The following is a 17417-nucleotide window of genomic DNA, read 5'->3' as shown; positions in this document are numbered from 1 at the left end:
CAGAGATTTTCAACCTTATTGTAGTCCGACCCTTAAAAGAGGTTGAATTTTCTTCGTAAGCTCTAAAGGAGGTCGGATTTTTATTTGTAGACTTGAATCCTCAGAAGATGTCAGATTTTGTACCATCTTCTCCCACCTGGTAGACTTTTTTGAAGTTGCTGAGATGATTATGTGGATCAGTGGATCCATCATAGGAATCCATGTTGGGATGTTGGAAATTTCTTGGGACCTTTGCATGCATGACCTCTTTAGAGAAAAGATCGTCCCCTCCAATAAAGACTAAGTCTTTGTCATCCCGACTTTTTTTTCCTTGGCTTGGATTCTGATTTTCTTAGTTTATCTTCAATCTCTCTTCTGTTGTGCAGCTCTTTTCGGAGTTGGCTCTCCGATTCTCTTCGTCGTTCTAACTCGTTTTCCAAAGGGTCTCTATTTTTTTTATCTGAAGTTGGACGTAATTCGTCTTTCTAGATGTTGATCATCCACCATTATCAAGGGTTGAACTCCAGGTCCCCGACAACATCGCCAATGTTCCGGGGGTTACCTGAAATCGGATGATGTTTGGGCTCGAAAGCTAGGCCCAAATGCTAAAGGGAGTGGTCTCCGACTTGTCCTACGTCAGAGAGCCATCATCCAAGTTGTGTGTTTTGAAAAGGTGCGGGTGGTACCTGCAAGACACTCCAATGCCTAAGTCAGTAAGGAGTTAAGCAGGTTTCTGATATATTGGAACTTTAGTATACCTGAGGGATGTTAGTGTATTTATAAGTGATGAGCCAATAATCACTGTTGGAGTAGTTCCACTATTGGTGGTGGATAACCATCCCCTTTTTCTAGAGATTGTTGAGATCTCTTTTCTAGAAGTAGGTGAGAGATAGTAGGGATTAGTTATAACTCCTTTAAGGGGGAATTATCACTTTGTAGCATTCTGTCCGACCTTTTGGGAGATCGGTTACTCGATAGCTGTCTTCTGAGCTTTCTCTGCTTTGGGTCTGGCCTTTGTTTTAGATCAGGGTATAAATAAAAAGTAATTATGAACTTAATCATCAGTATAAAATACATATTAAAATATAAAAAATATATAAAAAATTGTGTAAAACAATGTATACATATAATTACTTATTTAATAGCTTATTTTTAATATACATATAATATATATTTTTTTGGACAAATATTTTTTATTTTTCAAATATATCTTTGTTCGGTTATAGTATAAAACCGAACAAAATCTCTATCTAAACAAAAAGGAGAAATTGCCATCAGTTTGTTACTTTTTGGGCCAGGATTATTATGGTTTGGATCATAAATGGGCTATTACACAGAATTCAGAAATGAACTGGCCCATAAAGATGCAAGTGTTAGAACCCGGCCCATAGTGGGGTGATAGCATCAGGGTGTTTTGGAGACTGAGCTCACACAGCTCCCCAAAAACAGCATCTCTTTGCCTTTGCCGTTTGGTGGCCGAGAAAATCAGCGAGAAAATTTCAGAGCAACAGAAAAGAAAAGAAAGAGGAAGGAAAAATGAGCGGATCGGTGAAGAAGGTTACCGATGTGGTGTTCAAGGCCGGAAAGAACATCGACTGGGACGGAATGGCGAGGCTCATCGTCTCCGACGAGGCTCGCAGGGAGTTCAATAACCTTCGTCGTACCTTCGACGAGGTTAACTCCCAGCTCCAAACCAAGTTTAGCCAGGTTCGTTTTCTTCTCTGATCCTCACGGATCTCTCGTTTCCTCGCATTGAATAATTTCGATTGTGTATACAAAAATTCGTATTGTTCCTGTTACTTTTAGATCGATTAGATTCTAGAGCGAAAATGAAAAAGTAATCACTTATTTAGAGCGATTTGTGACTTGTGTGTTATTCTGATGTGAATTCGGAAATATTACCAATTCGTTAGTGTTCTTCGTCATTAGTTATTATTATTCTAGGGATTAGATGTAGTTTGGGACACATTTCTGAATAATTGTTGTACATAATTTATTTGCTGTTATTTTAATTGTTTTCGTTTGATATTAGGGTTTTGTCATTGGACGTGATTAACTGATTATGCTAGAAATTTTTTAGGACTAATGGAGACTTAATTGAAAAATCAGAAGATCTTGTGTGTGTAACAGAGGTTGCTTAGTTAATCATTGTTCAGGGGAAAAAGGTTATTACTTTTTTTTAATTGTTATTTTGGATTGTGCAGGAGCCAGAGCCCATAGACTGGGAGTATTATAGGAAGGGAATTGGCTCTCGTTTGGTGGACATGTACAAGGAGCATTACGAGAGTATGTTCATTAACTCTGTTTGTGAATACCCTTTCATATGTGTGTGTTGCTTTCTTTTAACATTCATAATATATTGTTTATTTATATGACCAATTTAGTGGGGACTGGAATTTGAAATGCATGTGGTTTCATGTAAGCTCGGGTATTTCTTGTTTCTTCAATGCAGAGCAGTACTTCAGCTTTATGCTTCTGATTTCCTAGCAGGCTAGTGCCTAATACCAGGCTCTAATTTGGTTTGGACCTGCATTTGAATCCAGTGATGGATCTAAAAAAATTGACTGTGGGGGCAAATAATTATCATAATAATTTAATAGTGTGGTCAAATTTAATAACGTAATAGGGACAAATAAATATCACTATTATGTACTACTAAATAAATTTCCAAATCCTAGGGGAGTTACTTGCCCCACAATGTTACACATGAATCCGTCTCTGTTTGAATCCCTATCAGGCAAAAGTTTGTTTATTGTTCAAACTTGGGCCTGATATATATGGATATTCCTACGAAGGGTACCAAATACCCTTTATTGAATGGTGGATAAGGTTCAGTAAACTAGTGGTGAATTTTCTAACTTGAAACATATTTTAATGTACATTGAAAGAAATTGTTAATGTGGCTTAATGTAGCAAACTAAACTAGCAATTAAGATTGGGATGCTTGTGAAAATGAGAGCACAAACATTCTTACACGCATGAGATTATTGAAACAACCAATCGGATATAGATTGTGAGGTAGTTATCGAAGAGGTACAAACCTTTGTTGATGTCATAATACAGTGTTGGATAACTTTTTTTTACAATTTTTTTTGTTTTTTGCTTTTTCTTTTAGGGCAGTTAAAATTGGATCTTTGTACATATTTATATACCAACCAATTCAAGTTCTGATGTTTTTTGACGGTTCTCCGCAGGCATAGAGATCCCCAAATATGTTGACACAGTGACTCCTCAATATAAAACTAAATTCGATCAACTAGTAAGAACTTTTGTCTAAACGATAATAGTTGTTCATGTTTCTCAGTGAAAGACATTGTCAATTTAAGTGCTGTATGTGTATTTCTGACGCAGTTAGTTGAGCTTAAAGAAGCCGAGCAGAAGTCTCTCAAGGAGTCAGAGCGTTTAGAGAAGGAAATAGCTGATGTACAAGAAATGAAGGTAATTAGAAATCACTACACAAACTTTTTGATGTTTAATAAAATTGAATGATTTCTCACACGTTTTTTTGGCAGGCCAAGATTAATACCATGACATATGATGAATACTTTGCCAAGCATCCTGAACTGTTGAAGAAGTATGAAGATGAAATCAGGAACGATTACTGGGGCTATTAAATTGTTCAAAACTTCAGTGTGTAGCAAAACATCAGAAGCTGGTGTTCCCATGCTGGTTTAATAATTACTGCAGTGATTTCTTTGTAACTCTGTTCTCTTTTTTAACTTCCAAGTTCTTTATATAAACCCATTTCGGAGTTACCATAATTTTGGTGCATCATTTCAAGAAAATACTGCTTTGCGCGGCTCTCAATAAAATTGTGTTTTCTTTCGGGTCTGTTCAACCGATTAGAAATCGTAGAGTCGGCTCAAGCTGGCAATGTTTCAAGAGATAATTATAATTGTTATTAAATAAATACGGAGGTTGACATTTCTGATGGCAATGGAGAGAAGTTTTCGAAAGAAAACATATTTAATTGAAACAGAAAAGGTTGAATACATTTTCTGGACGTCTTAATCGTTACTGGGCTTAAATTCATGAAATAGGATTCTATGGATGTTGCCAACATTCTTCAACCATCGATATGAGTAGAAGCAATCTCCCCCAACAACTTGGTTAAAACTATCATGATGGCCTTCCTAGGGTAATTCAGAAAACCCTTTCCTTCTCTTGTTCGAATATAAATGGCTGATATTTAACCACAGTTCTGACAGGTTTGGTTTAGTTTACAAGAAGAGAAGTAGTCTACTTGCTGGTTTTAATTCCTACTTACTGTTATTTGGCTATTTAGTTCATTTTGGGCTAAACTAGCAGGCATGAGGGCAGTAATCTTAGTTCTAACTGTTGTCTATAAATAGTAAATACTAGTTCATTAGTTAGTTTTTTATTTTGTGAATTTTCTATTAATTGTTCGAACTAGAGAGGTTGAACTCCCTCTACAATTGGTAGTTCCAACTGTCTATTCCATTAGGGGACTGTGATGTGCAATCTGTAGTTCATTAATAAAGCCTACCGATTCTGTTAATCTCTAAACCTTTCAACTGGTATCAGAAGTCCTCGGATCTTGAAAGCTTGTGGTGAAAAGTGCAACCACGATCGCAAAAAATGGAAGAGCGAATTATGTGATGGAATTGCGATTTGATCGCCGAAGATCTCTGTCGTGCATTGCAGGAGATGTTGCAGTGGATCGACGCGCGCGTGGATTCCATGGAGAATAGCCAGTCCATCACGAGTGGGGATCTTCGGGGTTGCAATAGATTGCCGGTGGTTGACAGGAAACTGGAAGCGCGCCAGAGCAATGGCGGAAACTCGAGCTCCCGATCTTTCCTGGCGAGGATGCGATGACGTGGATCGAGCGTATGGAGTAGTTCTTCTTGCTCAGAGCAGTGCCGAAGGAGAAGTGGCTCGTGGTGGTGACGTTCGCCATGGAAGGTCGGGAGTTCACGTGATTTCGGTGGTGGGAGGCAACTGCGCCGACGCTGCAATGGCAGTCCCTCCACATGGCGTTTCTGCGTCATTTTCAACCTGAGCGGTTGCAATGTCCGTATCAATCGTTGTTGAAACTTGAAACTAAAACAAGTATGGTTCGAGACTACGTCAATCAGTTTGTGTTGCACGCTGTCCCCTTCGAGGTCTGGCTCCAAAATTGTTGATTGACTTGTTCTTGAATGGGTTGAGACTTGAGGTGAGTGAAGAATGCAGGTTGTTCTCGTTCCAGACCATGGATGAGTTGATGGAATTGGTCAATTGGCACAGAAGGTGGAGAATTGTAGCATGGCGCTGCGGTCCCAGCATCTGTAGCGCCACAGAACTTCTTTACTAACATGCCGGTGCTTGCATCTGTAGCGACGGTCCCAGCAAGCAAGGATGTGGAATCATTGATGGAGCCTCCGAAACGGCGGGAAGTGAGGCATCTTAACAATGAGGATTACAAAGCTAAACGTGCACGAGGGGGATGCATTTTCTGCAGTGAACCTTACTCAGCGGAGCATGTGTGCAAGAACAAGGAATTCAAGTTGCTGATTATGGAACCTGAGGCTGAGGAGGGGGATTGGTTGGAGCACGAAGCTGTTCCAAAGGCAGTGGAGCAATTAAAGCTCAAACTTCCGTGCTCTAATTGCCACCATAGGTCGTTCAAGGCGTGGGCCGAGGTGAAGGTGTGTCGTTTGCGGGTGCTGGTGTATTGTGGTGCCTTGAATAACTTTATAGAACCAGAAATCACAGCGGAGTTGGGTCTGATTGTAGATACCACACCTAGGTTCTCGGTAAAGGTGGCAGATCGGTGCAATTCAGAGGGACAGGGCAGATGCAAGGAGGTAACACTGAGCTTCCAGGGGCTGTCCATAACCGCGGATTTTTACCTATTTCCCATCAATGAGGCTGAGTTTGTTTTGGGGCTGGCGTGGATAAATAAGCTCGGGGTCATTTGAGCCAATTTTAAGGATTTTCGGATAGAGATATTCAAGGGTGGGGAGGCTTTGACGTTGAAGGGTGATCCGGAACTGTGTTATGGTGGTCTAACTCTGCACTCAGCCTCAGTCACAAGTGTTCCACAACCAATACAAATGGTGTTGGATGCACATGCTGCAGTCTTTCAACCCTACTAGGTTTACCGCCGCATCAGTCACATGATCATGCTATTCCTTCAAAGGAAGAAGCTGCAGTCCCTAATTAATATTAGGCCTTACTGCTTTCCACACCACCAAAAAGCGGTGATTGGAGAAATGGTTTCGAAAAGGTGGGCTTTGGGAATCATCTGGCCTAACATGAGCCCTTATGCTAGTCCCATCTTGCTGATCAAGAAGAAAGATGGGAGTTGCAGGTTTTGTGTGGACTACTGTGCTTTAAATGGGATAATCGTGCCAGACAAGTTTCCGATTTTGGTCATTGATGAACTTTTGGATGAAATGGGCGGAGCCACGGTTTTTTCAAAGCTGGATTTAAAGTCGGGCTATCACCAAATTAGGATGCACGGCAAGGATATTCACAAAACTGCTTTCTAGACGCATGAGCGACACTATGAGTTCATGGTATGCACCGGGTTTCATTTCAAGCATTAATGAATGACATCCTTAAGCCACTATTACGGAAGTTTGTGTTGGTCTTCTTCGATGATATTTTGATCTACAACCGAGACATTGAGAGCCATGCCGATCACTTGCAACAAGTCTTTCACATATTAATCGCTAATAAGCTTGTGTTAAATGCCAAGAAGTGCACTTTTACAGTTTCTATTGAATATCTAGGTCATATCGTCTCGATTGAGGGAATTGCTGCAAATCCTAGCAAAACTGAAGCCATGCATGCTTGGGCGCCTCCTAAGGACCTACGTGCCTTGCGGGGATTTTTAGTCCTCATAGTGCACTATGGTCAGTTTTTGCAAGGGTATGGCACTATTGCCAAACCATTGATAGATCTGACAAAGAATGCTTTTGAATGGAATGATCGGGCTATGACGGCTTTTGAAAACTTAAATCCCTCATGGCAGCACTTCCTACATTGGTTGTCCCAAATTTTACACGAGAGTTTGTCATAGAGACCAACGCCTCAAGCGAAGGGTGAGGGCTATGTTATCTCAAGAGGGGAGACTGATTGTATTTTTAAGTCAAGCCTTGTCACCAAGAGCTCGCCCAATATCTACTTATGAGAGGGAATTAGTGGTGGTTGTGCTTGCAGTCCAGAAATGGTGGCACTACTTGATGGGAAGTCACTTCACTGTGCTTACTGACCAGAGGAGTTTGAAATCCTCACTGATCAGCGGGTGATGGATCCGACTCATCTCAAATGGACAACAAAGCTGCTGGACTTGGACTTTGAAATCAAATATCGTCTGGGGATGGAAAATAAGGCTGCAGATGCTCTTTCACGGCAGATGATGGCCAATGCTGCTTCGGTAATGCACGTGAGTCTATGGAAAAATGTGGATGCTGAGATACAAGGAGATCTAGAGCTGCAAAAAATAATAATGGCTTTGCAGCAGGAATCTGAGGATTTTTCAGGCTATTCCTTAAAGAAGGGGAGGTTGTTCTGCTTCTATCAGGGAAGAGCAATTTTGCCGGCAAATTCTGCTCAAATACCCTCCTTATTGCCCGAGCATCATGACAGTGGGTTGGAAGACATTCTGGATATTTTCGAACTTACAAGAGACTCATTGTGGCTATCTATTGGTAAGGGATGCGGCGACGTGTGAAAGATTATGTTGCAACTTGTTCTACTTGCCAACAAGGCAAGTCACAAGTGTGCCGCTCTTAAGCCGGCAGGGATGCTGCAGCCCTTACCGGTTCCGGAGAGGATATGAGAACATGTGATGATGGACTTCATGGTCCGTTTACCCAAGTCGAAGGGCATAGACGCCATTTTTGTGGTGGTCAAACGGCTGAGCAAATATGCCCATTTTATTTCATTATCACACCTTTTCTTGGCGAAGGAAGTGGCTGCATTTTCATTGAGGAAATGGTGAAGCTTCATGGGTTTCCAAAATTGATTGTTTTGACTGTGATAGGGTTTCATGAGCAGATTCTGGTCTGAATTGTTTTATGCCGCAGGCACTAAGCTGAAATACAACACCGCATTTCATCCGCAGACCGACGGTTAGACAGAGGTGGTGAATAGGTGCCTCGAGACTTACTTCCAATGATTTGTGGGTGGTATCCGAAGTGGTAGTTGGAGTGGTTACTATGGAAAGAATATTGGTTTAACACAACCTTTAACGTATCCGCCCAGACTATGCCATTTTAGGCCGTGTATGCCCGATTCTATTCCATGGAAAAACATACCCTTTGCATGTCAAGGATGTGGCTGCGCTGACAGCCACCAGGGATGCGATTTTAGCTGAATTAAAACAGCATTTGGCTCAAGCTTAATTCAGAAAGAAGCAAGCAGCGGATAAGAAGTGAAGGGATGTGGAGTTCGAGTTAGGTGATTAGGTCTATCTCAAGCTGCAACCTTAGAATGTGTTCTTTAGCTCGGAGGATGAATGAAAAGCTCAGTCCCTGCTTTTATGGACCCTTTCAAGTACTTGAGAGAGTGGGGGTGGTGGCATATAAAAGTTGGCACTCCTAAAAGGGTGCAAGCACCCGGTCTTCCATGTGAGCAAATTAAAGAAGATTGTCCCGAAACCACAGCAACCTTAGGTTTCACCCTTAATGATGGCGGCAGATGGCAAACTAATCGTGCAACCCTCATGTATTTTGGCGTCTCGATCAGCAAGGGATAGTTCCTTGGAGTACTTGGTCCGCTGGCAGGGACTTCTGTCGTGCGAATACAACTGGAAAGAGGTTGCCGCACTGCGGTGCTCCTTTCCTGAGTTCCACCTTGAGGACAAGGTGGTTGTCCAAGGGGGAGTAATGATAGAAACAAGTTTTGTTTAGTTTACAAGGAGAGGTAAATAGTCTACTTGCTAGTTTTAGTTCCTACTTGCTGTTATTTGGCTATTTGTTTGTTCTATTTGAGCTAAACTAGCCCTGAGGGCAGTAGTCTTAATCCTAGCTGCGGCCTATAAATACTAGTTGATTAGTTAGTTTTTAGTTTTGTGAATTTTCTGTTAGAACTCGAGAGGTTGAACTCCCTCCACAGTTGGTAGTTCCAACCGTGTATTCTAATAAGGGGTTGTGATTTGCAATTCCTAGTTCATCAATAAAACCTACCAATTCTATTAATCTCTAAACCTATCAAAGTGCACAGTAGTTTCAGGTTAATTAATTAACAATTTTGATTGCATAGTACATACTACATACAGTGCATAAGATAAGCTGATAGTGAAGATTACTAATATAATAATAATAATCATAACAATGATTTCAGGCAGTGCAAAATCAGACGACAATTAAGTGAGCCAGGAAATCAAAAAGAAGAAACCTGAGAAAGATTATGATAGATTTAAAATCTATACATTAGATGAAGAAATCAATTGGAAGTACAAGAAAATTTTGTTGATTCTGCTGCTACAAATGGCAGACTCAAAAAAAGTACAAAATGAACAAAGGAAACAAAATGTGAATTTCAGTGCAGCATCAATGACCAGCAGATTAAAGAAAATCCAGGCATGAGCTGCAATTAACTCAGTAAGTGCTCAAAAATTTCCCAGTAAGAAATTCCCCAAGGGCTGCAGCTAAATTCCGGTTTTAATTAACATTACTCCGAAGCCTTACCAGCTAGCTCCTCATTCTTATTCATGGCCTTCCTTGCTAACTCATAGCCTGCAAAGTTCATGGCACCTAGGGGAGCAATCCAAAAGAATCTTGGCACTGCTCCTTTAAACAACCCCAGGGGCCCTCGTGCCGTAGTATAGAGAAGGCTATTATGGTCATCGACACAGACCGACCCTGCGCAGTCATCATTCTAGTTTTCATGACATCAAATGGCGTCGTGACAACGGCAGCCAACCCCCCGGATAAAGCTCCGACTGCTATTGTTTCCCAGGCCTCTAGTTCCCGCCCCAACAGTTTTTGGACACCCTAAAATCAAAATGAAATACCAGCATGACGCATTGTCAAAAATATTAATTACCACAAACCATTATATTTATACCATTTCAGTGTGGAAATATATAAGGATACATATAAGGCTAAGTCTTCAAGCATCTTTTATTTTTATCTTTTTTTAGGTTTGCTCTGCCACTTGCCAAGAGGGGACTTCTTAAGTGATTGCATTGATGCAGTTTGTTGCGTAGGGAATATATGGAATAACTAAACAATAAAATACTATTTGTTATTGTCATAACTTTTTGTTGTACCAACTTTACATCACTTCAACTACTTCATTTGTAGGACCCTCTAAAGGGGGGACCAATAAGCACCATCCAACATGATTAATGAATAAAATTTATCTTAAACAATTGACAATGACCTCCATATAATGAATACTAATATAGGACCCTCTAAATGGAAAGACTTGACTTACCTAAAGAAAAGAGGGAACAAAAATGTGTAATAGCTTAGTTCAGTGAATAACTTGAAAGTGTTTTTTCATGACAGTCAAAATTCTTATACATAATCCAGCTAAAGTTCCTCTTTATTTGGATGAACATGAAGGTTCATTTTAATATACATACAAGAGCTTCAAACAATTTTATAATTCATAAACCTCTCAAAGTGAATTCCAAAAACAAACGCTAGGATCATGAAGCAAGCTGGATGACGGAAATTACATACCTTTTTAGATTCTGCATAAAGTCCCATGCCGGCAACATAAAATGGAACCTCACGACAAAGGGTAGCCCCGGTTCCACGAAAGAAACCCCTAAGACCATCCTGCTGCCAAGTCCCAACAAGAGCCTCACCAACATTATCAAAAAGACCAGCTTGCAACCGCTGCTTTAATACTTCACATGGAATCCGCACAGCTGTTCCCAAAAACGTGCTACAAAATGATGCTATAGATTGTACCTACATAAATGATAATGTGCAAAGCTTATAAGTATAATTAGCTGAATGCAAAGGAATGGAGGTCATTTACTTTATGCTCTCTGCATTTCAGACATCATGGAACTAAGAACGTAATGCATAATCAGGAATTGCCGAGTATATAAGTAACAGCAAATAGGATATACAAATTACCTGGAGTTCCGGTAGGTTAGGAGCTACATTTACCAACACCAATTTACTTGCTTCAAATATCCCAGTTCGAAGGCCATGGCTACAGTATAAATAAATAAATAAATAAATAAAACTAACATGAGCTTGCAAGGAAAATAACATCATTATGCGATGATTGATTGAAAGCATTAAAGAAGCTTATCTCCTATGTAAAAATACCTTGAAAACTGTCCAAGAATTGCAGGGATTGATCCCCTATATAAACCCCGAACTCCAATCTGTGGCAGCTTGGCAATGATTTCAGGAAAGGACATGGTTGATGCTTGTACTCGAGTCTAGCATGCCAAATAAGACAATGATGAGGTCTCTCAAAGGAAACAACAAATCATACAACTATAAGAGAAATACGGAATCAAGGGTCCATATTGATTATTGAAACATGATATTCCTAAGAACAAAGGAAGCCATCTAGTTAGAGAATTTACCTTGATTGAATCAACTGGATGCAGTAATGCACAAGAGAGGGCACAAGAAAGGCCACCAGCCAGTGCAGATCTTAAAACACTTCCAGCAGGAATTTCGACAGGTGGTGGGACAGCGACTACAGTTGCAGCTTCAAACCATATACTCCTGAATATATAGCCATAAGCACATAACAATATTTCATGACCAGTGACTGACGGTAGATTGGATAATAAGGAAATTAAAATATGTAATGTTCTTAATGTAATTTCCTTGCATTTTAAGGTAACCACTACTTAATGAAATAATATTAGTCCTGCAACAAAAAAGGAGACACACACTTTGAAAGATCTTTGTAAGCACTAGCAAGAACCATTTTGTTGGTTCATTGTTGAAAAGATAGGGACGCCCTTCTTAAAGCACTTTCTAAGAGTTATATTGGAAAGGCACAAGAGAGGGCAAGGGTTGAGTTGTCTTCGTGTAACTTCACTTGAAGTCATGACAGCCACAAATGAATTTATTAGATTAGGCTGCCCACATTACATCCTTTGGGTGCTTGCATTCCCTGGATGCGTTACACCGAGATGCCCTTTTAATAGTTATAATAAAGCTTCCATAAAAGCCAGGATTCCAAATTGCAATATGTAGCTTTAATTCTTTGAATCATTTGGTTGGAAACAGAGGTATACATCTTAAAGGAGGATGTCTCTTGGTCATAGGAATTAACAGGCGATTTCTCTGCAGTCTGTTTTGCCCATGTCTGCTTCATGTTCCAAAATGCATTTCAAATTTTCTGATGAAAGGATTGAAAATTATTTTTCTATTGTTATGTAGTAGAGACGCCATTGTTTAATTTTAATAGGGAATTAAATGCAGGCATGAACCAAAGTTGAATAGCTACTTCACAGAAGGATATTAAGGCCAAAACACCCCCCCCCTTTTTTTCTCTCTCCCAAAAAAATAAGAGTAATGATGGACTTCGTATCTAATATATGAAAAAGCATAAATAAAATAACCAAATGACCATATTTATCTTACCTAGGATCCTCTTGAAGACGGTCAGAGGGAAGCAGAAGCATGAAATTACGAAAATGTCCATAAGAAATAGATTCTTCTGTGTCTGCCCTCAGAAATCGCATCATAGCTACTGCATTGTCTTCATTTGCAGGCAGCCCTGCATTCTTTAGTAATTCCAATATTTCACTCTTCTTCAGTGTCCCCGATTTGGTTAGACACAGAGAAGTATATGCACGAAGAATTGTCGGCTCCTTTTGTTCCATAAATGACAAGAACTGCTTCCATCCAAAGGACCGAGAAAACAAATGACTTCTTGTACGGCTCATAAATTCTTTGGCATATCTTCGTGGCAGTTTTCTGTCTCTCATTGCAATTTCTAGATCTTCCAGGGTTACTTGGCCATCACCATCTCTATCCAGCTCCTCAAAGAACCTCCTCCCTGTAGAAAATAAAAGTGAAAACTGTGAACTTGTCATTAACAACACAAACAGAACAACATACACAATCAATTAACAGTTAATATTAGCTTAATACTGTAAACAAATACATCAAACAGAGCAGTGAAAAGATGTCCTACAACTAACAATAACTGCAAATTTGTTCGTGCAGGGATTGGACGTCATAATGGCAAACACTGTTCCGGAAAATGTGTGTTGGTTGCTTTTTCTGCATTCTTTAAGGTAAAAGAAGACCAATAAAATTATTTTTGATGTATTGCATTATTAACTGATCTTAACCTTCAGAAATGGAACTTTAAATCCTGTCATATCATGTCAATGGTATATGCTCAACTATGAATTCTGTAACTATGAATTAATATGCAGATGCTAGTGGTAAAAAATGTCGCTCTTTGACCATATACCGAGTCTATTGGGAGAAATCAGAAGAGTGAATCCCATCATTCTCTTCTTCCTGCACATTTTCTCTATATATAATTATATATTCATCATATACACTCATTCGCCATATACACACGTGACTATATATTACCAACTAACTAATCAGTTACTTCCATAAATATCTAGTCTAACTATCATCAATGACTCAGCTCATCTATCAACAAACTTATAACTAACATTGTTGATGCTTACATACTACGTAAGCCGAGCAAGAGTTCGTACTTGGAATAACTTGAATATTAAACTAGATGTAATTAGTTACTACTGACTAGACAACCAAAATTGATAATACTAATCCATATTTGCCTATATGCATCATTGCTGTTGAGTATTAGGAATATAAAAGCAGCAAACAAAAAAAATGAAACTAGTAGCATACAGATTTTTTATTATCAACAACCCTTGCAAGCACAATTATAAACTAGTACCTTCAGCCTCTGTGTACCTAAAGAAATCTTGTACAGAGATCAGTTTCTTCTTATCAGGGTGTTCTTTCGATGCTCTCCTGAGCTGTGGCAACAGCTCAACCAATTCTGTCAATGAAACAGTGGAAAGTGTAGACCTTAGACGCTCCACATTTGTTAGAGGAATACTGAATATGTTAGAGGCAACCTTCTGCGGCGAAATCCCTCCAGCGTCCTCCTTGTTATCATCATTACCACTATTAGCATTATTACCATTATATCCTTCTTCACTTGATAAAGGGCTTTCTTCTCCAGCTACACCCGATGGCACACCACCTACCTTTGCAAAATTCAAATTTCCCAAGAAGCTATTCACATCCATTTTGTGCCCTTCCAAGAAGTTTGTGAATGCATTGACATGGCCAATCTGAGGTGGCATAGAAGGTTGTGAAGTTTTCACATTTTCAGGGTCATTTCCATGCAGACCATGATCAAGACTCTGAATGGTTTGATTCAACTGATCAAAGATTAAACCTATAAGACATTCAAGTGAGACATGTTTACCATCCTTCCACTTCACACCTTTTTCCTTAACTGTCCTAATAAACTGGCCCTTGGTCTCATTCTGCGTCACTTCACTCGATGAAACACTTGGCTTCATGCATGAACATACCTTGCCATCTTCATCACCAGCCATTTTCTGAGACCTCTTTCTCCCAGCTTTGAAAGGAGCTGGGAGAGCCTGAAGGAAACCATTAACCAGCAAAGACCAAGTCACTGCAAACTTCAAGCAATTGGTGCAAGAAGAAGACCCATCACCCTTCTTATCCACCTCATCACCATTCACATTCACATTCCCATTACCACTCACTGGGTTTTGTGAGAAAATACCCAAGAAAGCCTTCAAGGGAACCTTCATTGACAACCCTTTCTTCTTCTTCACATCGCAGATCTGAATTCACCACCTTGCTTCACCTGGGCAATCAAACAAACACCTTTCGTGCCCTTATTCTTGTGCCCTGACAGGAAGCAGTGCTCAAGATCCTTGCAGCTTTCCGAATACCCACTTCCAAAGGGGACAGCGATTCCTTCACAACCTGAATGGAATGAAGAAGGACTCAACTGGTCGTTCCCAGACACCATTTTTCGATCAACCCTTGAAAAAGTCGCAGCCTTTGAGTGTGTGTGCAGAGAAAACCCAAATCAACACAACTAAACAAAAAATCAGAATTTTATTGAAATGAGGTGAACCAATTAAGCTCAGAAATTAACAAAAAGAAATCATTTTTTACAATACAGAATACATGAAGATTTTATTACATAAAGGTCCATGTTTTTTTTCCTTTTCTGGGTTAAGAAGAAGACAGCTTTATTGGTGTTGGAAGCAGAGTGAGAGAGAGAAAGAGTGTAAGAAGAGAAATTGCGGGAAGAATGAATTAGGATAAGATTGGGAAGAGATAAGAGAGAATCAAGCGGTGGTTTTGGACAGAGTTTGCGTTGAGACCGATATTGTGGCAGAGGAACAAGAAAGCAAGAAACGAAGAACATCAACTCATTAACACAAGCACATTAATATTAATATATTATTGAAGTATTTATTCTGGATAATCATATTTTCTTTATTTGAGCCTTTCACTTTTCAATAATTATTGAAGTATTTATTTTAAACTTAATTTAAAATTTTAATAATTTTATGTCTTGAGTTATCATTTGTGTTGGAACTTACGAGGGATTGTCTATTAATTATTATTATTATTTCTCATTTTTTTTTTTGGTACATTGTCTATTATTTTTTTCTCGAAAGAAAGCATTAAGCATTTCGCGAAAAAATAATGGTTTTTCTGGGGCCTAAATATTTGTGATAATGTCAAATCTACCCTGGGAAAATACGGGCTATACTCCAAGAGTTGGCCCAAAACCAAACTATGGCAAAATAGTTATTAGATTGCTCTACTTTTGGGATTTTTTTTTAAATAAAAAACAAATTTCACACAAAAATAACCAATTTAGGTTGTTCGAGTGGTCAGCTCACTTGTCATGCAGCAATTCATTGGCCAATAACAAACCCTTAATGGAACTCAAATTTTCATAATTAACAAGAGAATGAGATGAAATTCATTATTTATGCTCATATTTTGTTTCGTTTCATGTTTAATTTAAAATCTTTGCGGGAATTAGTGCATGGCGAGGGAAGCAAATGCACAGCCACAATTATAGGACACCTGAATCTTTTCAAGATCAAGTATGTGCCTGCTTCCTTTGCTTTTTGACTATTTGCAAAAGCATTTTTTGGCCAGTACTATACTACAATACTCTCTAACTCCATTAACTATCATAATCTTTTTGGGATCAAGCTAAATTCTTTGGTTCGTGGAAATATGTTGTTGCTCTAGTTGATATTTTTAGCATATCACCTCATTATCTCTTTTTTAGTTGATTATCACCTTCATTTTTGGATAATCTAATCTGGTTTTTCCATTTCAATTATGATTACTAGTATCCATCATTTTATTGACAACTTTCTCTGAATGGTTTATCTTACGCGCTGGTATTTGTTGCACATGCAGATTGACAGTGTTCATCAAGATGTTCGTGTGGTTTTCAAAGATGGAGACGCAGTTGGTGCGAAAATCATAGTACATTGAACAAGTATTTCAGCATTCTCCATTTAGTTTAATTCAAGACCCTGCAATTGGAGAAGAGAACTGAATAAATGTTGATGATTGATGACCATTTTTGTTCGTTTAGCAGGTACAAGTATGATTTCCCATTCCTTGAAACAATGGGAAGTAAGTGTAGATGACAACTGTGTAAGACCATTGTAGAAGCATGTTTTTCCACCAGCATTGGCCCCATTGGGTTGCCTTGGAAGGTTGTTCCCTTCCCCATGTTCAAACTGCAGACCAAATGGATAGCAGGAGCTTTGTCAAATCGCTTGCACTTCTTCAAAGAAGAAATGACTCAAGATCTGAGACCTGAAGCATTCTACTCTTCACTTGAAGCTTCTGGCACTTCTAAGCGTAACTGATAATATGGCCAATTACAAGTGCTTTCTAAAGTTAAAACTAAAAGCGATGAATGTTTTTAGCTTGTCTCAAATATATACTTGCTTCCCCAATCATAGTAACAGTTGTCTTTTATTTCTATTGCATTTAAAATTCAATGGACTCGTAACCAATTCTATTTAATGATAATGATAAATACATCAAAACGAAATATTGTGACCGGAAAGAATATATATTAGCAAGACTTATATTGTGCGTTTGGGATTATATATGGTAATGACTGTGGGAATACGATAACTGGATTGCTAATCAGTCTAGGATTCGTGGTGTTGAAGAATGGAGGATGAAATTACAAGTTGCATCTAAGAACAGAGGCTGCAACCTGAGTCATACCCTGACGGAGTGGATGACGATGAATTGGTCTAAAGCTCAACAAGATTTTCTAAGTATTTGAACTGATATTGTACAAGTCAACTGAGAAGTCTCAAGCCTGTATTCCATATGCTGATCTATGCCAAGTTATACAATACACACCTGAGTGAATAGCCTGAAGTAATAGTAGGCATACAGAACAAATAGTTGTTCATTACTATAAATTGATATGTCACGTTTATTGTTTCT

The 17417-nt window shown here is 39.1% G+C and overlaps 1 protein-coding gene and 1 pseudogene across 1 annotated transcript; one reads left to right on the top strand and one right to left on the bottom strand.

The window, feature by feature from the left end:
* Positions 1-1327: 1327 nt before the first annotated feature.
* On the top strand, positions 1328-3804 carry LOC112775922 (ATP synthase subunit d, mitochondrial). The gene is made up of 5 exons (XM_025819832.3): positions 1328-1686; positions 2184-2265; positions 3174-3238; positions 3331-3417; positions 3492-3804. Exons 1-5 carry the CDS (start codon positions 1516-1518, stop codon positions 3591-3593), a joined length of 507 nt encoding a protein of 168 aa, XP_025675617.1. The 5' UTR covers positions 1328-1515; the 3' UTR covers positions 3594-3804.
* Positions 3805-9315: 5511 nt separating this feature from the next.
* LOC112775678 (uncharacterized) lies at positions 9316-15362 on the bottom strand (annotated as a pseudogene).
* Positions 15363-17417: the final 2055 nt, after the last annotated feature.

Source organism: Arachis hypogaea, chromosome 19, assembly GCF_003086295.3.
Source record: "Arachis hypogaea cultivar Tifrunner chromosome 19, arahy.Tifrunner.gnm2.J5K5, whole genome shotgun sequence".
NCBI classification, from domain to species: domain Eukaryota; kingdom Viridiplantae; phylum Streptophyta; class Magnoliopsida; order Fabales; family Fabaceae; genus Arachis; species Arachis hypogaea.
The sequence above is the reverse complement of the archived record's forward strand: the minus strand, read 5'-3'. Positions and strand labels throughout refer to the sequence as shown.

Bases quoted from the DNA above. Each gene is read 5' to 3' on its own strand.
- LOC112775922 (XM_025819832.3), top strand. From the start codon at position 1,516: ATGAGCGGATCGGTGAAGAAGGTTACCGATGTGGTGTTCAAGGCCGGA. The intron at 1,687-2,183 runs GTTCGTTTTCTT...TGGATTGTGCAG, and splicing joins TCCAAACCAAGTTTAGCCAG to GAGCCAGAGCCCATAGACTG. The intron at 2,266-3,173 runs GTATGTTCATTA...GGTTCTCCGCAG, and splicing joins GTACAAGGAGCATTACGAGA to GCATAGAGATCCCCAAATAT.